The sequence below is a fragment of the Manihot esculenta genome, chromosome 1, assembly GCF_001659605.2.
Source record: "Manihot esculenta cultivar AM560-2 chromosome 1, M.esculenta_v8, whole genome shotgun sequence".
Classification (NCBI taxonomy): domain Eukaryota; kingdom Viridiplantae; phylum Streptophyta; class Magnoliopsida; order Malpighiales; family Euphorbiaceae; genus Manihot; species Manihot esculenta.
The window spans coordinates 35274839-35298550 of NC_035161.2; the positions used below are offsets into that span (position 1 = coordinate 35274839).

General features: G+C 32.2%; 4 protein-coding genes and 1 long non-coding RNA gene across 11 annotated transcripts; 3 read left to right on the forward strand and 2 right to left on the reverse strand.

The window, feature by feature from the left end:
• On the forward strand, window positions 1-3995 carry LOC110621546 (E3 ubiquitin-protein ligase SDIR1). 6 transcript variants are annotated; one of them, XM_021765847.2, is made up of 10 exons: window positions 1-213; window positions 361-669; window positions 799-976; window positions 1061-1115; window positions 1222-1277; window positions 1397-1625; window positions 1730-1844; window positions 1929-1977; window positions 3055-3180; window positions 3729-3995. In XM_021765847.2, exons 3-10 carry the CDS (start codon window positions 899-901, stop codon window positions 3846-3848), a joined length of 828 nt encoding a protein of 275 aa, XP_021621539.1. In that variant the 5' UTR covers window positions 1-213; window positions 361-669; window positions 799-898; the 3' UTR covers window positions 3849-3995. The 6 variants fall into 6 exon arrangements, with proteins under 6 accessions (XP_021621539.1, XP_021621594.1, XP_043815472.1 ...); XM_021765902.2 differs by having other exon boundaries at window positions 572-669; XM_043959537.1 differs by having other exon boundaries at window positions 572-669; window positions 823-976.
• Window positions 3996-8369: 4374 nt separating this feature from the next.
• On the forward strand, window positions 8370-10607 carry LOC110617544 (zinc transporter 2). Of its 2 annotated transcripts, XM_043959547.1 has the most exons (3): window positions 8370-9089; window positions 9601-9843; window positions 10358-10607. In XM_043959547.1, coding segments are annotated over exons 1-3 (864 nt in total). In that variant the 5' UTR covers window positions 8370-8470; the 3' UTR covers window positions 10360-10607. The 2 variants fall into 2 exon arrangements, with proteins under 2 accessions (XP_043815482.1, XP_021616098.1); XM_021760406.2 differs by lacking the exon at window positions 10358-10607 and having other exon boundaries at window positions 9601-10083.
• Window positions 10608-11328: 721 nt separating this feature from the next.
• On the forward strand, window positions 11329-14081 carry LOC110617534 (laccase-2). The gene is made up of 6 exons (XM_021760394.2): window positions 11329-11630; window positions 11727-11878; window positions 12102-12346; window positions 12422-12550; window positions 12630-13589; window positions 13688-14081. Exons 1-6 carry the CDS (start codon window positions 11517-11519, stop codon window positions 13816-13818), a joined length of 1731 nt encoding a protein of 576 aa, XP_021616086.1. The 5' UTR covers window positions 11329-11516; the 3' UTR covers window positions 13819-14081.
• Window positions 14082-16224: 2143 nt separating this feature from the next.
• Window positions 16225-17350, reverse strand: LOC110630075 (small polypeptide DEVIL 13). Its single transcript, XM_021777392.2, has one exon. It carries the CDS (start codon window positions 16861-16863, stop codon window positions 16570-16572), a length of 294 nt encoding a protein of 97 aa, XP_021633084.1. The 5' UTR covers window positions 16864-17350; the 3' UTR covers window positions 16225-16569.
• Window positions 17351-19805: 2455 nt separating this feature from the next.
• Window positions 19806-21739, reverse strand: LOC122724493. Its single transcript, XR_006351914.1, has 2 exons — window positions 21162-21739; window positions 19806-20149 (listed from the first exon to the last, which is right to left on the reverse strand). It is a non-coding gene; the product is annotated as an uncharacterized LOC122724493 (long non-coding RNA).
• Window positions 21740-23712: the final 1973 nt, after the last annotated feature.

Below are 23712 nucleotides of genomic sequence, written 5' to 3' on the forward strand. Positions count from 1 at the left end.
AAAAAAATAAAAATAAAAACGAAAGAAAATCCTTACATATCAATCTCTGACAGGCGATTCTTTCTTTGTTCTTCTCGAAATTCTCTGAACAAAATCTTCTATCTCTCGCCATCAATCATCGATTCGTCATTGCTTCCTCTGCTTCTCCATTCTCTTTTTGCCCCTTGATCTGATCCGACTGCTCTTTATGTCCGTCTTTTGATCTGCATTTGGGTGAGTTTTCTGATCATGCTCTGTTTTTAAAGCTGATTCTGCATTATCATCTTATCTCGTCAATCAAATCTAAGTAGATTTTCTGATTTATTTTCTGCTTCTGTTTGTTGTTTTTGTAAAACTTTCGTACATAAAAAATTTTCTAAGCTTGTGCCCATCTCGATCATGCAAAATAATCCACAAATAGTTTGGTAAACTAGTAGAGAGGGAAGACGAGATTCAGATAAGTAGCCTCAGGTGGTTCAAAAAGTAGATTATACCAACTATAGGCTAGCAAACGACTTGTCGCTCGCCCACTGAATTGACAGATAGCCAAATAAACCATGATCATCTGAAAGAGTCTTCTATCTTACCGAAGAATTGACAGATTGCCAAGTAAACCATGATCTTCTATAAGAATCTTCCATCTTACCGAAGACCCCAAATCAAGTTGATTTGAAGAATCCAAAAATCAGAGTACGTACATTCCCCATATTGATTTTTTTTTCTTCCTCTTCCTCATACCCCCGTCTCATTCTCAAGGTTTCGATTTTTGGAGTCTTAGTTTCGCTCTTATTCAGACTTTGCACCTTTTATTTTCACTAGTTACTTCATTTGGCAATTCGCCAGATCCTGAAGCCCTAAAAGCGAAAAAACGTCTGGAAGAAGATTGAAATTTCAGATCTTGAAAGCTTTTTCTGCAAGCATGAGTTTCGTGTTCAGAGGTTCAAGAGGAGATATAGAAAGTGGGTTTCCGAGCTTTGCTCCTGAACGGCCTACAGTGGTAATCATGCTTTATAGTTGCATATCTGATACTGGTTTTGCCTTTATTTGTAATTAAGCTCGCTTTTCTTCCTTTCCCTTTTAGCGTATTCATGCTGCCCGGCCAGTTAATTCCAATTCACTTGCTTTTCTTGTCACAGGTAACGTTCTTGCATCTTTGTCCGTTATTTCATAGTTTTGTCATATTTATCGATTATTACTATGCAATGTTTAACCAAATCCCCCAAATCTTCCCTATGCGTTCAGCAGTTCTTTTGTTGTTCATGATTTTGAATTCTCACCAGATATCACCAAACTTCCTGGTACGTACAATTTGAGTATTTTGGTAGTGTTTCTGATAACATATAGCAGCAGTAAGAGTAGGCATTTATCTTTGCTTAATTTATATAATATATACACACGCGCGCTCTCGCTTTTGCAGCTTTGGCTGGTTGTGGGTGTGTTCTTGATGGCCACAAGCCTGAGAATGTATGCTACTTGTCAACAACTTCAAGCTCAGGCCCGAGCTCATGCTGCTGCTGCTAGTGGTTTGCTTGGTCATACCGAATTGCGTTTGCATGTGCCCCCATCCATATCTTTTGCAACAAGAGGACGACTACAAGGACTCAGGCTCCAGCTTGCTCTTCTTGATCGTGAATTTGATGACCTAGGTATGGTGCTAGCTTTTGCTTGTGGAAGGGAAAACTAGTTTGGTAGTCGTAGTTTTGTTGGATTTGTGGTTGCTGAATAATATTGTTACTTCTTTGCTGTGCAGATTATGAAACCCTCAGAGCTCTCGACTCTGATAATGTTTCAACAACTCATTCGATGAGTGAGGAAGAGATAAATGCCTTACCTGTCCACAAGTACAAGGTCCCTGGCTCAGAGAAGTAAGTTGGAAGTTGGAACGAAATTCTATAATGCTTTCCTTGAACTGTACACTGATTTTGATTTGATTTCTTATTTCATCACAGTCCTAACACATCACAGCAGCAGGCATCATCTTCTTCACCTTCAGCAGAGGTACTTTTAGTTTCTTTTTATTCACATGTTAAATTGTATCATCACTGATGGAGTGCGTTGTGATAGTGTTGCTACTTTCTATGGTTGGTGATTTGTGTTTTAGTGGTGTGATAACTATCTAATTACGAAGCCCTGATGTCTTGCCAAGAAGATTAGAGAATGAGAAAAATTTTAAGTTCCGACATGCTGGATGGATTTGGTCCTTATGTTAGATATATCGTGTTGGAAAATTACCAAACACCACTCTTTGCCTCATTCAAGACACTTCACTGACCCACCCATACTGATAACCTTGTCTGTTTATCATTGTGGTGGTGGCATAGTTGTCTCAATTTAGGTGCCTGTGCAGCCATTCATATTTATTTACCCTAGTTCCTCTGGTAGGTCCTGTAGTGTACTTTCAGTTTTCACCCACTTTATTTTGAGCACGACTGAATGGTATATAATAGCAAGATTGTCTTTTGGATGATATATTCTTGTGGGGCCTAGATAAGAGCATATGACAAGAGTCTTCCATGCTCCTTTCTTATCATCTTCCATCAGTATAGGTGGCATGCCAGGTCTGTAACTATATGAGGAACTCTCCAGAAAATTGAACTTTGTTACCCAAAATTAGTTGTTGGTTACAGGAAGAGCAAGAAGAAAGGAGCAAACGATGCATTTAAATAATCCAAAATTATGATGAGCAATGTTCATTTTGGATTCAAAATCGTAAATTGAATGAACTTCTGTGAGATATGGAATTTATATTCTCCAATTTAAGAGTCCTCGTCCAGGAGTAATTTCAACATTTCCACTAACTGAGTAGAATGGTCTAGCTTTCACAGAGTTTTGTCAAGCTAATCACATTTCAGCTTTTTGTGCACTTGCAGATTTAATGCCAGTTAGGTCCTAAGTATCATTGTATCTCATATATATGTAATTCTAATGGGGAGCGTATGTTATTCCTTGTATGTGATCCTAATGGCTATTGAATTGTTTATATTTGAAGATTCCTTGTATGTGATCCTAATGGATAGTGAATTGTTTATGTTTCTTCTTCAAATATCATTATTTTACTTTCATTTTTGTGAGCAGATGAAGCAAGACTCTAGAAAGACAGATGGGAGTGTGAAGGCTTCAGAAGATGAATTAACGTGCTCTATATGCTTGGAGCAAGTTAATAGAGGGGAACTTGTTCGGAGCTTGCCATGTTTGCATCAGGTTCATCCTGTGCTTACAATAATAAGTCATCTTTGTAACTAAACTACATTTTTTTTCTAAAATCCTATTAACAAAGCACTAGATGTTTTTCTGAAGTTGCTGAGTGTTGCATTTTTAGACTTAATTTGTGCATAATTTTGAATTATAATTGAAAGCTATTTAAGAAGTATCATAACAGATGTTAATGTCTTTGCCCAATAACTGTTACTTGTGTACCAATAATTTCTTCTGACTTGTGAATTACAATACGTTTTGAGGACTGTTTTGGAAAATATAATTTGGGGAGTGTATATTCAGTCAATCGAATGCGACGACCTTGCCATTCTCTCTTTCTCATTGTTTTAGAAGTTGTTTTCTTTGCGTAGTTTTCCCGGCTTGTACTTAATTTCCGATGTTTTAAATTCTTCAAATGCAGCCTGCATAACTGGCCTGAACTAACCATCTAACGATTTTTGTATAAATTTTGAGTGTTGAATGATGTTTATGTTGCGAGTATGGCATTTTACAGATGATGTTTCTGACAAGTAGAATGGATTTCCTGTTTGCAGTTTCATACGAATTGCATTGATCCATGGTTGCGGCAACAAGGGACATGTCCAGTATGTAAATATCAGGTGAGTTCAGGATGGCAGGAAAGCAGAGAGAGCGAATCAGATGGTCCAGACTAAAGACTACAAATAATGTAATCTATAGAGATGATATTAGAGTACATCATATCCATCATTTTGTAGCTTGCATTAAAATAAATCCATTTCTGGTAAATCATGTACATAAACCCAACCCTTTGCTAAATCAGAGAGAATGAAGTTTTTTCCTCTGGGTGTTGCCGCTTGATAAAAATTAGTATGAAGATGTCAACATTGAGGGGTGAGCCGGTAAACATGTTTTACGCTTGAGCAAATTCTTTCCCTGCCCGTTGGTAGGGGGTCGCAATGATTTCCTGAATATGGACGAATTATTGCGGCGGATGTGGATCTGAAACTTCTCGAGTCTAGACATGCTTGGGCTCGGTTGCGAACTCTGGGTTGGTTTCACTTGTTGCAAAGCTAGGAATTTGGGAGTGGCGGATGTGGATCTGAAACTTCTCGAGTCTCGACATGCTTGGGCTGGGTTGTGAACTCTCGGGTGGTTTCACTTGTTGCAAAGCTAGGAATTGGGGCAGTCGGGACTCGGGATTGCTTTTCTTCCTTCAATATATTTTTTGATTAATATTATTGGAAGATACAAGTGAGATGATTGTATGTATCCACGCACTTTTAACCGCAGCGACCGTCCCCCGTCGCCATTCTGTAATTATAATTGCCGATCGAGCTACCGTTTATGCATCGGATTGCTTTGACATTGTTTGTAACAATTCTTATATCCATTAACTTTTATTTATTGAATAACAAAATTCATATGTTCAGAATTATTAAGAGTTTATTTATTTTTTATTGCTAGATATTTTAAAGAATCTGAGTAATGATTGGTTGATTGGTTTTAATTATTTATAAGATGATTAATTAGTTAAACTCCTTTTACTGGGCTTTATTTAATTATTTGGTTTTTGGTTGTAAAAAAACACCAGATACAAGATTAGGGAGGCATATCTCCCAAAACATAAAGAGGTTGACAGGATTGATCAACAAAAGCTCATCAGTGACTGTCTTTTTAGCTTAGAGCGTGAGCAACAGCATTCTGAGGTCTTTTCACCAAATTAAACTTGGTGACCCGCAGCTCTTGCCTCCATTGAACTATATCATAAACCACATTTTGGATAAGAGAAGGGGAATAACTAGTGGATATGGCATCCAGCAATCGCTTGCAGTCTCCTTCAATAATGATGTTACTGTAATCTCAGTTACGGGCTAGGATAACAGTCTCCTCCAATAATGATGTTACTGTAATCTCAGTTACGGGCTAGGATAACTGCTTCACGGTAAGTCATACTTTCAAGTACCAAAGGATCGTGGATGTTATTACTTTGCATTTCAGATGGATTCTGAATGGTTTCTTGCCACCACTGCTGTGAATCCTTTTCTCTTATTTTGGTCAATTGCAGCATCAAAGTTTATTTTGATCCAGTTCGAGGAGGGGATTCCCACTGAGCAGTATAGTTTTCAAGAGAGGAGCTCGGGGAGTATAGATCCATTTTGGCATTATTATAGGAGCTCGGAGATTATGATAGCCTTGTTGTTGATAATCATGACTTCATGTATAAAGTGGCTTGTCCGCGCGCGTTGTGTAATATTAAAAAAATTATTTATATTACTATAATATTATTTTATAAAATAATATTTTTTTTTATAAATTTATGCCGTCTATTAAAAAAAAAACATCTTCTAAAATTTAAAATTTAAAATAATAATTAAGTATAAATTTATGGGCTAGTAAAATTAATTACAATAAAAAAATTAAAAATTTGAGGATTGATTATTATATATTATTAATATTTAATAATAAATTTTTTAAAAGAATTAATTTTTAAAAAATAAAATTTATTAATTTATGACGATAGTGAATGATACCAACTGCTGAGAAAAATAATTATATCTTTTATCATAATACTCTTCATGGAAGTTAACAATACACTATTTTATAATAGTATAAAATATAACTATTGAAAAAGAAATGATCTCCCTAAAATATTTAGATGAATTATCGTTCAACTTCAATCTAATTATGAGTTTTATTGAATTATGAGTTTATTGTAGAGAATTATATAATTATACATCTAATACTAAATACAAAGAAAATAATAATAATAAAAAATTTTAAAATACTTCAAATAGAAAAGAGACCAATTGCATAAAGAAACATCGATGAACACATAAATTTAGCTGAGAGATCAATTTAAATAAGTAATTAGGAGAAATAAAACATACTATCTCCCATTTTATTATTTTATTGATTTTTTTTATTATTATCCTAAAATTATTATTCACTAATAACATATAATTCACTATTATAATTCTATTTAATTTTATATTATTTTTAAATTAATTTATTATTAATTATTATTTTTTAAATAAGTATTTAAAATATTTTTTAATATTTAATAAAGTTTAATAATTTTAAAATAATTATAATTAAAAAGTCAATAAAATAAATTATTTTTTATTGATATATATGAAAAATCAAAATAAATAAAAATTATAAAATAGAGAAAATAAAAAAAATACCTATTCAGAACATAAATTTTTATAAAAAGTGAATAAATTATTATAATTAAATTATAATCATTCATTAATTGAAATATATTCTTAATGATATTATTATTAGCATTTATAATTATATTTTTTAATATAAATTATTAATGAACTATTTATAATTCATCAGTCATCACTGTAGAATTGTCGGGAGAAAAATTTTTTTCACTATAATTGTAATATATAAACCCCATAAAATTAATAATAATAGTAAAATAATATAATATTTTAATATATAGTTTACTATTAAAATTTATTTTTTTAAAAAATATTATTATTCATTAAATTTTATTTTCGTATAATTTTAATCGAGTGAAATAAATAAAAAAATTATCACTTAATAATAAAAATAGTATATAAAATTAAATTAAATAATGAGTGAATAATTTAAGAAAAAAATTAAATGAAAACTTAAATTTGAAATTTTAAAAACGAGAAATAAATTTTTTGAATTGAAAAATAGCAGAGAAGACGAGAGATTAAATAGTAAAATTTTTCTTTTACGAATAAACTAAAGAGTTTGATGTTATAAAATATAATAATAATTTAATTAAATAATTTTGAAATAAGGATAAGTTGATAAGTTTTTTAAATATATAGGGATTTAATGATAATTTTTCATGTTTTAGAGAAAATTAATTATATACCCTTAAAAAATTTCAAGAGGCACCCAAGGTTAGTTCGTCACTATAAAGAAACACAAAAAATAGAAATTATACTCATGAATTTTATATAAAATAAATAATGAAAATTATATTTTTGTGAAAAGTGAAAATTTTAAAATAATTATAATTATTAATATAATAAATTATAGTAATTTAAATTTAATAATTTGATTGTTTTATATTTGTAATACTGAATTTAAAGTATTATAATCACAATTTTACTTTTTATTATAATTTATTAACTTTTTGTTTATATATATATATATTAATAATAAAAATATAATTAAATTTTGTTTATAAATTTAAATATATCATTTTTCATATTAATTTTACAGTGAAAATAGATATATATTAATTTTTTATTCATAATTTTAAGGATATAGTTAGTTTTTAATTTTAAATTTTTTAAATTATAAATTAATATATTATATTAAAAATATTATAGAAAATTAGAAAGTCATATATTAATAGTAATAATAAACAATTTAAAAATTATATACAAATTATAATAATAAAAATAATAAATTATATTTATTATAATATATTAACATCCAATTATCAATCTTTCAGTAATCTATTTTAAATAGTAATTATATTATATATGGCACAAAGATAGAATATTGCAATGGAAAATATCGCTAAGATTACGAAATGACAAGAAATACTGCTTTAAGAGTGTAGTACGACCACGATTGTTTCATCACGTATCTCAAAATATAAATTTTCTTTTCTTATGTAAGTAAAAATTAATTACTGACTATTACATATCTTGATTTTATTGCAAATCTGAGTTTAATTTAACATTTTCTTTTTAAATAAAGATTAATATTTATTCATGTAATCCATATCATCTTACAACATAATTAAACTTTTTTTTATAAATTCATTAACCTTTTATATTTTTTAACATTATAACTAAACAGTAAAAGTAACTTTTTTTCCTATTCTCGCTCTATTATGATTTATGAATGTTATTACTTCAGAAGGGCTATGAGTGGGGGAGGTCTAATGACTGGATTTAGGTGATTTTATATATTTATTACTTTTTCAAAGCATGAGAGATTGACAAGGAGGTTTTCCAATTACGTCTGCACAGACTTCACCATATGCACCTCGAGTGAAAGCTTGTGCTATTCCCATGGATGTTGCCGCCGATTGCCCTTGGGGGACATCCTGATCTAGTCTAGCGCTGTGTAGTACAATGTTACTGCAATCTTGGAAAGTCAAAACTGTACTACAACAGAAACAGATACAGGAGTCATATCTCTGCTACTTCGTATATTTTAATTAGCTTTATATCACTCTAATATCCAGCTAACGTAACATTATCTCATTTATAATTCAAATACAAACCATTAATTCTTATAAAGCAATTGCTAATAAACCCAAGAAGAAAAAAAAAATCCATACCGTTAATTATAGCCAAGACAGAAAACTATGGCTTCCCTATCTTGGCTTCCGACTCTCAAGTCAACCATCTACATTTCTCTGCTGGTCCTTCATTTTTCCTTAATAAAGGGCCATGGAGGTGGTGATGATGAAGATAGCAGCAGCAACGACAACGCAGACTTGCATGCCAAAGGGTTGATCTTGGTGAAAATTTGGTGTTTGATTATTCTTCTTGTGAGCACTTTCGCTGGTGGCGTCTCCCCCTACTTCTACCGATGGAACGAGAGTTTCCTTCTCTTGGGTACTCAATTTGCTGGTGGGGTTTTTCTTGGGACATCTCTAATGCATTTCTTGAGTGATTCTACTGATACTTTTTCCAGTCTTACAACAAAGACATATCCCTTCTCTTTCATGCTGGCCTCTTCTGGCTATCTCTTGACCATGCTTGGAGATTGTATAGTGAGCTTGATCACAAAGGGTAACCAAAGAGAAACTAGTGTGGTTCAAGCAGAAGTAGGAAGAGTAGTTCCAGAAGATGATAAAGAAGTGGGTCAAGTGGATCTGAACCCAGTTTTATTGCGGACTACTTCTCTTGGGGACACCATTCTACTAATTCTTGCTTTGTGTTTTCATTCAGTGTTTGAGGGGATTGCTGTCGGAGTTGCAGGTATAACTTTTTCCTACTGTTTTAACACAATAAATTCATTGTTTGTTAGCTTTCTCCTCCACTGTTTTAACGCAATAAGTTCATTGCATATTAGCTTTTTTTCATATCCAACTCTAATTTGCTTTGATTATTTCGGTAATTATTGTTTCTTAAGAAGATGTGCACGTGAAATCATTAAAATCTCTTTTTAGTTTTAGAAAAAAAGAAGAAAAAGACATAACTGGTGTTCATTAGTCTACTAGAAGATTCGATTTTGGGTCATTGGTTGAGTTTTATATTTAGAATACCTTCACATGTATTGGTTGCAAGTTACTAAAAATAGCTTAGCTCAATGCTGCCTAGAGTTTCTACTTTATGGTAAGAGACTTGGTTTTTCACTTTTTTTTAAATAGAATCGGGAATGGGTAGTAGAATTTGAGACCTCTCAAATTTATTCAAATACACTTATCAGATTAAATCTGTTAGTGTTTCCATATATAATTTTATTTATCATTATTTTTATTTTGGTCAGCAACTAACGCAGAGGCATGGAGGAATCTTTGGACAATATCCTTGCATAAAATTTTTGCAGCCATAGCAATGGGAATTGCACTTCTTAGGATGCTCCCAACAAGGCCATTTCTATTAACAGTGGCATACTCTTTTGCCTTTGCGATTTCCAGCCCCATTGGAGTAGGGATTGGCATTGCCATTAATGCCACAACTCAAGGCCAAACAGCTGATTGGACCTACGCCATTTCAATGGGAATTGCATGTGGGGTTTTTATCTATGTTGCCATCAACCATCTTATAGCTAAAGGATTCAAACCGCAAGCTAATTTGTTTTTTGACACTCCATTCTTCAAGTTTCTTGCTGTGCTTAGTGGGGTGGGAGTTATTGCAATTGTTATGATTTGGGACTAATTAATTAATCAAGTAATCCTGTGTTGATTTGTTTTATTATATATATAATCATCATTCCATAGAACTGTTGGTAGTTCTGCAGTTGTTATCGTAATTTCAATTACTCCAAATAATTGCTCTCCATTTGTCTGTGCTTTTACTTCAAATCATCAACACTGCCTAATCACTAGACCTTTGTCTAATTCTCCCACCTATTTTCATGGAATTATCTAATCATTTAATTTTTGTCACGTTCATGATGTAACTCATCAATGTGATACAATTCTTGTGTTTCATGAGAGATTTTCTTCCATAGAGCTCATCTTAATTTAGAAGCACATTACTACCTACAATATCTCTTTCTAACCAGTATATTACGTCTTCAGGAGACTTTCCAGAAGCCAAAGACCATTGGTGAAGTCCGTGAAAGCTGAGCCATCTTGTCTGCATGACATATTTTGGAGTAGGCTACAAGGAGCATAGTTAATGCGATATATTTAGAACTTAGTCTGCTTAACTAAATATCTCTCAACTACACATATCTAGCTAGCTAATTTACCAAAATCTTTCAACTGTCAACTAGCTATTGTGACTTCATGACCAAGCTTGAGTGAATAATTAGTTTTGGTTATTTACAAGGGAAAGAAAGAAGCTTACTAAACAACCTAACATTATTCTTTTCTTCCTTGGAAGAAAGGTGGCTCAAATGTCTTTGTCTTCCTTGGCCTCTTGTATTCTTAAGACTTTTATTTGGTTGAGAAATATGCATCACCGAGCAATGTTCATGTCCCAGCCAGTGATCTCCATGAAAATGATTAGCATGAACTTCTATTTGTCTACTGACGAGAGTTGGAAAATGGGATAGCCCTTTGATATTGTTTTGGTCATCTTTGAATTCCTGTAGCTGAATAGGATGAGGCATTAATTCCAAATATATGCTTCTGGGATATAATTGAAATGATTTTGAAGGGATATAATATCTTTTTCAGTGGAAGATATGTAATTTTTTAAGGCTAGTCGTACGGGCAAAATATCTCGTAATTTGCTTGATTTGGTTTAGTGAAATTTTCCCATACATGCAACCCACTTTGTTTTTTAAAGAAAATTTTGATGAGAAGAATTTCCATGAAAAGGGTTTTCCGAGAGAAGTAATATAAAGTAACTTTGTTAGAGCTAGGCCCTATTGAGGTTAATAATGAAAAAAAAATATGTTGTCCGAGGATAAGAGAAGGTCCAGCTTCAAAAGGACAGGTAAATAAATTAACTAATTGACTTTGATTACACTCCAAATTGAATATGGACCATCAATAAGTAAGATTAGAGGGTACCCACTCAACCAAACACATCTTTTTTGCCTATATAAAACACCCCTCTTCACTGGATCTATAGATATCATATACCAAAACTAAGAGAACTTGCTAAGTTCTCATAGAAAATTCACTAAGGTATTCAACTATATATACATAGCTAGCTTACGTTCTTCCTTTTTCTCATCAAGCACACGTACAAGTGGCAGAAGTTTTTTAACGACAATTAGAACATAATATGGATACTTCTTCCTATGTTCTACTGCCAGCATTTCTTGTAGCTGCATTGTTCTTCTTCTGTGCCGTTCCCCAGGTTGCCAATGCTGGAATTACCAGGCATTACAAGTTTAACGTACGTAATGTACTCATTCAGCTGATTTGATAACTCATAAACACGTGCACTCGTTCATTTATGTTTTTCTTTTTCTTTTGTTCTTGATAATTCCAGATAGTATCCATCAATGTCACTCGGTTGTGTCGAACCAAGAGCATGGTAACTGTGAACGGCCAGTTTCCGGGGCCTCCCGTCGTTGCTAGAGAAGGTGACCATCTTCTAGTGAAGGTGGTCAATCATGTCTCGAGCAATATCACTATACATTGGTATGAAAACCACCAGACTTTTTTTTTTCTTGAAACTGAAAAACACTAGAAGTGCATGTTTATGAAGAAATAATTCATTAAAACCATGATGAGTAGACATAGATGGAGATTGAACCGTCGAGAATTTATTCAACGTGTTAGGAAATCCTCTGTGACCAAACATATGATTCTGATCATTTATGTCTTTTACCAATGTGTTCCTTTTTCTTGATGAAAACTGCAGGCATGGAATTCGCCAGCTTCGAAATGGATGGGCAGATGGACCATCATACATCACTCAATGCCCTATTCAAACAAACGATACTTATGTGTACAATTTTACTATTACAGGACAAAGAGGAACTCTCTTATGGCATGCTCACTTCCGAGAGCTTAGAGCTACGGTTCATGGAGCTCTTGTCATCCTCCCTCCCCACAATTCTTCATACCCATTTCCCAAACCCTACAAGGAAGTCACCATCTTGCTTGGTAATACTGCAGATACATCTTCATTATGCACCCTAGCTTCTATCTGATAACGCTAATCGATTTATTTAACTACAGGAGAGTGGTATAATACCGATCCAGAGGCAATTATTAATCAAGCTTTGCAGACAGGAGCTGCCCCTAATGTCTCTGATGCCTACACCATTAATGGACTTCCAGGCCCATTATATAATTGCTCGGCAAAGGGTACTTCCTGTTAATTATTATTATTATAGAGGAATAGCCTCGAGGTTGATCCTATGATCTCATTTGTGATTAATGGCAGATACATACAGGCTGAAGGTGAAGCCAGGGAAGACATATCTTCTAAGAGTGATCAATGCTGCAGTTGATGATGACCTCTTTTTCACCATTGCAAATCACAGTGTTATTGTTGTTGAAGCTGATGCGACTTATGTGAAGCCTTTTGAAACTGAGCTTTTGTTGATTTCACCAGGACAGACCACAAATGTTCTCCTTAAGACCAAACCCATTGCTCCTAATGCCAAATTCTTTATATTAGCCAGACCATATTCCACCTCTCTAGGTGCAATTGATAACACAACTGTTGCTGGAATTCTCGAGTATAAAACTTCTTCAAATTCCTCCAAATCCAAAAGACTTCCAGTTGTTAGACCACCTCTGCCTCCCATTAATGCTACGAGTGTTGCTGCCAATTATTCGAGCAGATTTCGCAGGCTGGTTAATGCTCATTTCCCAGCTAATGTGCCTCAAAAGGTTGATAAGAATTTTTACTTCACGGTAGGTCTAGGAACCAGCCCCTGCCCAAAAAATCAGACATGTCAAGGACCTAATGGCACAAAGTTTGCAGCTTCTATTAACAACAATTCGTTAGTTTTACCTTCAACAGCAATCCTTCAATCCTATTATTTTAAAAAATCAAATGGGGTTTACACTAGTAATTTTCCAAGATTTCCTCCAAAACCATTCAACTACACTGGGACGCCACCAAATATCACTTTTGTTGCCAAAGGAACCAAAGTGGCAGTGCTTCCATTCAACGCTAGTGTGGAGGTAGTATTGCAGGATACTAGCATTTTGGGCATTGAGCGTCACCCTCTACATCTCCATGGCTACAATTTCTATGTTGTTGGTCAAGGATTTGGAAATTTTGATTCCAAGAATGATCCCAAAAATTATAACCTTGTTGATCCCGTTGAGCTCAACACTGTTGGTGTGCCCTCTGGTGGGTGGGTCGCAATTCGCTTCTTCGCAGATAATCCTGGTCAGTATGGTTTGATTTCAATTGACTCGGTGGTTTTCATGGCCTACTTCTATTTCATTAAATAGATAAATAAATGATAGATAATGTGTGTGATACAGGAGTATGGTTTATGCACTGCCACTTTGATGTCCATCTGAACTGGGGCTTGGCCATGGCATGGATTGTCCTTGATGGAAAACATCCAAATGAGAAGGTGCTTCCTCCACCGTCCGATCTTCCAAAATGTTGACCACTTTTAATTGTTCCTTTGTTGTTGGGCTTGTCTTGTCCTTAGTTTTACTATATCAGACAGTGCGTTTTGCAGAAATGGGATAAACAGTGGAGGGTTTTTGTTATAATCATAATGAATTATTGTGTCATTAAGTGTTCAATTGTGTATGAATGGTCAACCATTGAATCGGAAACTCTTACCCATTTCAACGGTTGACGACTCAAAATCACTTTCCGATTGAAAAGATATTTTAAAGTATATATTTATTTACAATTTAAGAAGAATTTTAATTAATAATTTATTTCAAACTATATGCCCTTTGATAATTTTTTTTAATTATTACTGTTAGTTAGCTGGATAAATACTATTAATAAAGAATGTCATATAATATTTTTTAATACTGTTTTATAATTTTTTTAAAAAAATTATTTTGAATTAAGTACAGTATGCGGAGTTGATATATTGCCCGAAAATAGCCATTGCACCCAACTCATTAATTAGTTGGTAAGTCGTTGAACTGTGCTCAAAAAGAATACTTTGTTGCTAACTAATTAATTTTTCTCTGATGCTTAATGCTTAAACATTACGTTAAACAGCTATCATTGTTCAAAAAAAATGTATATGAGAATACACAAGCCCATTTGAATCATAGATTACTTAAAAAAAAAAAAAAAACTGATAGCCTACATTCAAAAGCTTTCTCGACAGAATTCACAGAAGCACTCTTGAAAGAACCACCATGAGACAACTTATCATGAATCACCCAAAAATCGTTTTATAAACTAGAAACCACATCAAAAGAAACCCCACCACCTTTACAAATAATTCCCATGCAGAATCAAGGGAGTATCTGAGAAGAAATCCAACATGTATTCATTTCTTGTTAATTTTGAGATGGGTCATGTGAAAATGAAATTCCCTTCGAAAAATATGTCTTGATTTTTCAATTTTTAGCCATTAAATTAATAATTAATTCTTTTTTTAAACGAAAATTCGAAGAAACTTCAAATCTAAACACTGTAAAGAAACATGAATAATAATTAAGGATTTGCCTCCTTTTCTCCATTCACACCAAAATTCAAATGCTTATTTAAAAAAAAAAAAGGAAGCAGCATTTGAAATGAAAACCAACCCAAATTAAAATTTGAAATTCAAAAATTCTGCTAAAATCATAATTGGAGATATATCCTTTTCTTAAGAAAAAAAAGGGGAAATTATGGCAGGCAGTAATAAACTTTTTGTCAGCTTGTTGTATTATTTCCAGGAATACAGAGTCTGAGTCTGAGTTGCCCCACGAAGGGCAAAATTGATTCCCACTTTCAGATTCCACATGGCTACTGACAAATCAAAGAATGTACACAGAGATTTTAAATTCCAAAATCATGCCCCTTTTTAATTACATGTTAAACCTTTTTCTCTTTTATCCTTTATTCAAAATTATCAGTTCCTAACAAATTAGGCAGAAATTGAAGCTTCAAACCCAATAATTTCTTCATTTTCTTTTCTTTTCTTTTCTTCTGATGGGAAGTTTCTTTATCAGCTTGGTCCAGTGTCCACTACGTGTGCACATTGTCAGTTTTCACTTTATTACTGTCTATTTAACTTCTTGTCAACCACTTCGATTCTTTGTGGAAGCTTTGAGAATGGAGCCACGAGATTCAGGTGTGGGTTTAATTCACTTTAGTGGAAGTTTTGGTCCCTGTCTATACCACAAATGGTAACCCTAATCAAACCCCTTCTTTTAATCCATGTGCCCTAATTTCAATTTTCCTTTTTTTTTTAATGGGTTGTTCATCATTTTACCAATCCTCCATCATATCTCTTTAGCATTTGGAGTTTTAAATGCTCCTGCATGTGGCTTCAGAAGACTTCCTCCTTTTGAATCCATAAAAATAAATTTATTTTCTTTTCATATAATTATAAATTTACTTAAATTTATAATTGTCTCAATATTAGGTGGGTACTAATATTTTTCCCTTTTTCATAATGATGTTGATCAGAATTTGAAATTTTGAGCGTCAGCCTGAAGATTTGGGAGCTCGGCAATCTTATAATTGAAGATATATGCAGTTCGTGCAATTTTTGATGATGAATTGAGGGTTGCAAAATTCTTTAAAGAGTGTGATGGTATTTCAAAATTCTATCTGTTTTTCTGAAAGCAAATTCCTTTAAGATGAGTCGCATTCCCAATGCAGATCCAATTGCCAATAATGTCTAGTACCATACCATATATACAGTGGCAGTACCAACAGCAGCTGAAAGGAATCTCTTTCTCCCATCAAAGACAAAACACATCAGAAGAAAACAGCAATTAATAATCAAGACATAAAAAAAAGAAAGAATAATGAATCATGCTACTGCTGAGATTTAACTGTTTATGATCCAAATTTTAAGAAGAAAAAAAAGGAAAAACACCAACTATAGCTTGTTTAAGGGACTTGATATTTGATTAAATTTGATATCTATGATTTAAAGTTGTAGCTCTCTTCAAATTGTAATTAGTTACAAGCTGCTTCTAAAATTCAAGAAAAAAAACAAGGGGAAAAAAGAAGAAAACTCTCTATGTAACCAACCTCTCTTCTTGATTGGTGATGATAGAAAATTGACGTGTTCAAAATCAAACCCAACACCCTTCTCTCAGAAAAAGAAAAAAAAAAGCAAAAAAGAAGAAGAAAGGGAAGCAACCAAGAAGATACATTTCTAATCCCTTGAAGGATTCCATCTCTATCCATGTATATATATATATAATCTAGGGATCAAGAAAAACTTTCAAGAATCTCCATGTTTATGCCAGCAAACTAGCATAGCAACACATCGCCTCATAATATAGAATCTTGCCTTCTGTTCTTTAGCTAAGCTACTGCATTTTCGAGTAATGGAAGAGTTCTTCTGGGAGTAACTCCTTGGAAGAGGACACTTGCTGCTTGGAGAAGAGCATTTAAGGGAAGAGCTTCTCAAAAGAGGAGACTTGGAAGACGAACTCTTGGTTGAGAAACTCCTAATAAATGAAGAAGCTGATGAAGACGAACCTTCTTTCTTTGATGGCTTCCACTTCTCATCCATGTAACAGAGACCCAGATAGAAAAGCCAATGATCGGTATGATTCTTCTTTCTTTCTCTGTGTTTACGCTGAGAGAGAGAGAGAGAGAGTAGATTTAAAGGAGGACTGCAAGCTATAGTGGGGCTTTGATAATATATATAGGAAGTTAGGTTACGAAGACAACAAGTGTTTTCTTGGTTGTGGATGGTTGCATGGCATCCATGTAATTAATTGGTTGTTGTGGCATTATTTGATTGGGTGATTGTGAAGTAGGACACCATTAGATGAAGGCCCTGAATCTTGAACACACTATCTCTCTCTCCCTAGTCCCTCCCCCTCTCCCTCTTGGGGATCCATCCATCATTTAATTTGGAGACAGTGGTCTCGTACGGAGCTCCATTATGGCGACTTTTTTAAGGCTATATTTGCGAGCGAGAGAGAGAGAGAGGGGCAGTGGGTGATTAGCCTGTGAAGACAGTCGTTAGCTGGTGTTGTTGGGGAGGGGTTGTATTGTACCCATTGTTCCAATAAGGACAGGGTTGGTTTAATAATTGAAATGCTTACCTTATTGGTCGATAACCAAGAGCATGCTCTATCTACAGTTCAACTGGGCTCCATTTATGATTCTTCAACCCACATTTCCTGTCTTTACTGCCCTCTTACTCGCTTAAATTCTCTTCTTTTTACTACAACCGCAGTTATAATTGGGTTCGCACTACGTTGATATATTAAGGGGGTAAAATAGTTTTGATGAATATTGATTTCATTACCAGAATTGAATCATCAATTTTATTTAAACAAGAAAAATATTAAATTACTCAGTTAAATTACCTTATTTTTTATTAATTAATTGATATATTTTAATTTGTAGTAATTAGTTTATTACCTGATTTTTAGAATATAGGGATATGGTGTGTGAATGATGTCATGATGAAATGTGGAGTCTCTTCTATGTCTATCTGTATCACACATACAATTAATATTAATTATTAGCATCATCACATCTTTCCTACATATATATTATTAATCACTAACTTAATTAAATACTCACATGAGAATGTGCTATTTTTCACTATCTTTTATGTATGTAAACGTTGGAATTTTAGATTCACATGCACATGCAACCATTTGGATCAACTATTTCAAACCTTAATTTTTATTTTTCTTAATAATTTTTTTTTAAAAAAATCCCTCAAATTAAAATAATTAACGATGGTGCCTCTCTCTGCAACTTTCCATGTGATGAAATTGATGTCTGTGCTCTGCCTCTTTTGGCGGAGGACAAACTTCAAGATTGTTCTGCTTATGGGATTTTCAAGAAAGACCACAATTAATCTTAATTATTCGGTTTCAAGTTGAAAAGTGTAATGAGAAATGGTAAAAAGATTAATTTTGGTAATAAACAATTTCAAATGTTTAATCTTAAACTAGTGTTGAGAATATTAATATTTCAAGTTTTAGTGTTCTACCTACAATGGTAATAGAGTGGATAAGATTTTGCACTTTAAAGACATACTTAGAAAAAGCATATTTGATTTGACATAAAGAAATGAGAATCCTTCTAAATAAATAGATGCAATAAAGGCAAATATTTTTGTCAGGATTCCAAGAAAAGGGAAAGTTTAGGGTTAATACTAATTTGAAATAATATCATTCAACCATTCAAAGCTTGGAGAGAAAAGGTCCTCATTATTTGGTCAAAAAATGCATAGTAGAGTATCCATATTATACATGGAAATTTTTATTTGTTCATGTGATCACAGCACAGTGTTTCAATCATAGTTTATTAAGAGAATATTTGAATTAAAATCAGAATTAAAAAATAATAATAATAATTAGGTTTTATATATTGCCCTAACTCAACATGTTTAGTGCATGTGATTGTGACATAGCAATGTATAAGAAACAGTCCATATATGCCTTAAGCATGATATGATCAAATCACAAAATCCAATTCATACCCATAAAATCACATCCATTAAAACAAATTTATACCCTAATAAAGCCCACAGTTTCAAATCTTTTATTACTCAAATCGTTAATTGGATGGAATATAATTATGGAAATGAAAATTTGTGGAAAATTTTTGACCTTTGCTGCAAATAAAGGATGTAATGCGTAGCCTTGTTATGGGAATTTCTTGAAGAACTCAACTTAATTTGATCTAGACACAAGATTTGATTGGTCAAAAGAATTAAATAGATGAGTCAAAATCTAGTCACATGGTATGTTGTGTTTGGTATACAATGTACCTCCTTTTTTTTTTATAAATGATTTTTTAAAGTTTGATTTTTAAGGCTCTTTGGGCATAGCAAATTTTTTGCTTAATCATGTGGGCTTCAGAATATCAGCATTTGGGAGACCCACATGGAGGCATGTGAGCTGCACAAGGCATGGTCAGGGTCAGGAAAGAGATGGCTAATGTTATAGCCTTGTAAATAAAAACCAAATCTAAAAGACCCATTTTCTAAATATTACATCATGAGAAAAATAAATGTCAAAATTTTCATATATTTATTAAATATAGTTCATATTATTTTATGAAAAAAATGAGTGAAGTCTTCAAAATTTCCATTGTTGTGTTCTGTGCTATTTCTGATTGACACAAGTCCCGGATACCTTGTAAATATATATATATAGGACTTCAGGGCAGGCCAGAGCCCCTTAATACAAATTCGTCTTAGTTTCATAAATAATATATTTAGTTATAAAAAATACTTTTTAAAATAATATTTAAAATGATACTGGAAATTAACAGGCTGTTTGTGCTGTAGTTATCAAGTACTAGGTACAAGTTGGGCACCACATGTTTTTGGTTTAATTAGGCCCACAATGTTGAAAGACAATTGGGCCCAGATATATTCGAAGGTACAAACATTTTCCTTTTCAATGGGAACATTTTACTAAGAGCTGAGAAATCCACTAAATGAATAGGATTCAAACTCTACTCTACATAAATTACATATACGAAGAAAAGAAAATATTTAGTATAAATAATAAACCTCTGCAGTAGCACAGTATGCCTAAAATTGCAGTAACGTTGGACTTATCCAAACCATGGAAAGTGGCATAATAAAATGGCTAGCAGAGAGCACTACAAGGGAGGAGAAGAGTTTACCTCTAACATTAAATAAATTAAAAAAAAAAAAAAAGCCTAAGAGAGAACCACCGTTCCTTGTGAGAAGTGGATGAATAAGCACACAGCGATCGCCGATTTGTAGGTAGAGACAGCCACCTTACCTATTTTTAGCCATTTAAATGCTTGTCGATTCAACGATACGGCAAATTTTGAGGGAAGTTTAAACAAATCTATATGATAAAAAGAATTAAAAGTTCAATACGACACTGACATTTTCAAACAACAAGTGTTAACTTATAAATATGATTAGGATCTAAGTAGTGTTGTTTCAAAATTAATCTTTCGCTGATTTTTTTTTTTTTTTTTTTTTTTTTTGGGGGGGGGGGGTCGATATCTTTCTTCCTTAAATATCTAGTCTTGATTTTTCTCTCTTTTCACAATAAAGGTCAGGGCATTTGCTACCTTTCTTTGTAAGCAAGGAACTGATACTATTAATGAAATAAACCATGAACTGTTAATGAAAGGAATTGATCTTGTTAGGTAGAACATTAAAAACTAACCTAAAACCTAGTTGCTTTTATTAATGAACCAGACAAAGAACGGAGTTTGGCATGTCTAATGATGATGCCCTTATGATTTTGAAGTTTTCAATTTGTATACCTGCTCTTCGCATTTAGGATTGGTTTTGGTTAATTTTGGACTTTTTGGAAACGCAATAACAATAAGAATATATATCTAAAATATTTTCTGCTAAGGTACATCTGTATGGCATTATTTTCAGCTCAATTTGGATCATTTTCTATCTCAACCTACGTATGAAATCCTAGATTTCTCCCATCCACACAGCTATTAGGCAGAAGGATTCAAAGGGATTACGCAGAATAAACAAAATAATAGCAGGAAGACTCTAATATCACTTATTGTAATGTTCATCCATCAATTTTCTCTCTGATTTCTACCATGCTACTGTACATGTACATGTCTTACAGTGGAACCACTTTGAAACCATTCTCAAGTCCATGCCTACAGTCCCGACATGTATGGTAGAAAAACAAAAAGCTATCTACAGTCACAAGATTCATATATTTATATATATGGACCTCTTTCAAGCAAACCCTAGCTAACTAACTATCTACATACACTAATCGCTGTTTATTCAATCTTAGATACAGTAATCTGAAATTAAGCACTGTGAAGAAAAAGCATGAAATTATGGACAAGTTAAAGAAAAAGAGGCATCACCTTCATTGTAATAATCGAGCAACTTAAAGTAGTTCTTTAATACCTTGATCCAGCAAACCCGGAACTCATTTCCTCCGTATCCCTGGCGAATTATGATACTTTGATAAGGTAAGTAAACAAGTCCCCATATTGTAGTCAGATATTTGCCGATGCAGCATCATCAAGATTCTCATACGAAAAAGGAAACCTTTTAAGTAAGAAGAGCCACCGCCGCCGGCCGTACACTCACCGTCCCGATGAAGCCTTCATAGTTTTGTGAATCTTGATGGTGACGCATCCGCCAATACTGACTGATCAATGGTTTTTCTGAGATCTCATCAAGCAACCAGATCGCCAAACCCCAACCCTAGAAGAATACCATTACCCACCTTGAACCAAAGGAAACCCACCTGGCTGGGCATAGGGTAAAACCAGAAACCGAGTGAGGATTTGAAGAGATATAAGAGGATTTATAAAGATAGGAGGAGAGGAATAGATATGATTGGTCCAACATAGGATATAGTCTCCGCTAAATACATCCGAAGTTGTTGATGATCTACCAGAAAAAGGAAAAAATAAAAAAATTCTCTCCCTCTCAGTTTAACTAATAATTAAGGTTTTCAATAAAAAAAAAACTTCTCAGAAGTTTATTTACCTAAAAATCTTTATTTTTACTAAACAAAATAATTATTTTCATAATTTATTAAAATTTATCTTGTAATGTTAAATTTTTTTTTCTCTTTTTCTTAATTATCACAACAAAAATTATTAAAATTGGAGAAATTATATGAAATAAAACGTTATCTAATTAAACTATGGGCTATTTTATTAAATTAATCATATAATTTAATTATTTTTTAATTACCGGAAAAATAACGACGTAGCAGAAACAGTATATTTTATTATAATTAATACTTTCTTAATTTTTTAAAATATTACTTAAAATGAGAGATTATTTTTTAAAGTGGGATAGAAAAAGTAATTATTAATTAAAGAGATCCGATATCGAACCCACTTTTTAATGCATAAAAATTGTGTTGAGAAAAGAACAATTGAAGTCTATATATTTCGTTAATTATGTTAAAAGAAACGGTGGATCTTCTTTTTTGTTAATATAATTAAACTATATAATGAAACATTATAAAAATATTAAAATATAACATTAGTATGTATTTTTTGAAATTAATATTAATAATATGTAATTAAAAGATGATAGTATATTTTAATATTTTATTAAAATAAAAATTAAGAAAATAAAATATGAAATCTCTCAAATTTATTCAGATATATTTATTATCAGACTAAATTTATACGTGCAGTATATTTTAATATTTAAAATAATCGATATCATTATTAATATAATTAAAGAACAATTGCAATATAAAAAAATTAATAATGGAATGCATCTGTAATTAGTTGTATCCCTAAATAGAAAATTTAATATAAATATATGTATTTACCTCAATTAATCTTTAGTAATGATGGAAACGTTGTTAGGGTTTTAGGAGCAAAACACTGTAAGGGTTGAGATCACAATGATGTCACAAGGCATTTGAGAAAAAATATATTTAAGATATGTATTAGAGCGTAAGTTAATGGCAATCATGATCCTAATTAGCAGCCCAACGTGTAAAGCTAACCACACATCACAAAGCCACCTGCTTTTCATTTTGCTACTACAACTTATATACAGTTATCAAACTGCAGGTATTTGCATAAAATCAATTTGAATTTGAACTCTCTTTTATTTCTCTTTTTTATTTAACTCTAATTTTTTCAAAATTAATTAATTTGAATCATATATAAATATATTTCAATTTCATTGCAATTAAAGTTTAAATTTCATAATCAAGATGTAAAGAATTTTGAAGATACAAATTTAAAGTTTATTTTATTTAAATAAAATTTTTAAAAAATAAAAATATATTGTTATTATTATAAATTGTAAATGTTACGTGCACGATTCAGCTTTACATAATCTAAAGATACAATTAAGTTTAATCACAGGAGAAAAGCTTAATAATTTAGATTACTTGCTTTAATTATACTTGGCCACATTACCCAATTTGTTGTTAAAGTTAACGAGGACTGAAACACCATCTTTAATATTTTACTTGATTTAAAAAAAAAAAAAAAAAAGCAATTGGCAAATTCTAATAATAAAAAGTTTATACAATTAAAAGAATTTAAATAATTCTCAAATATTTACCAACACTATTTGTACCACCCATCCAATCCTTTTATATATTACCTTCTTAAATTTGTCAATATTAATTAGTAATAGAAAATATCATTTTATAATTTTATTGAAAAAATAACGATGGTAATTTTATTTAATTATTGTTATGAATACAAATAAATAAAACACTTAATTTATTTATTGCATTTGTATACTTAGTTGATTACGAATAAATTATATATAATATATACTTTTAACAGAAATTCTGATAAAATGAAGAGAAATATGAGAATGTTCTAGGCTTGGCGTCTTTCCACTGCTATTATATTTATTATATATTAACTTTTTCTGAAGGCCCCAAATTAAGCTGAGTAATGGGCTGCAATCCTATCC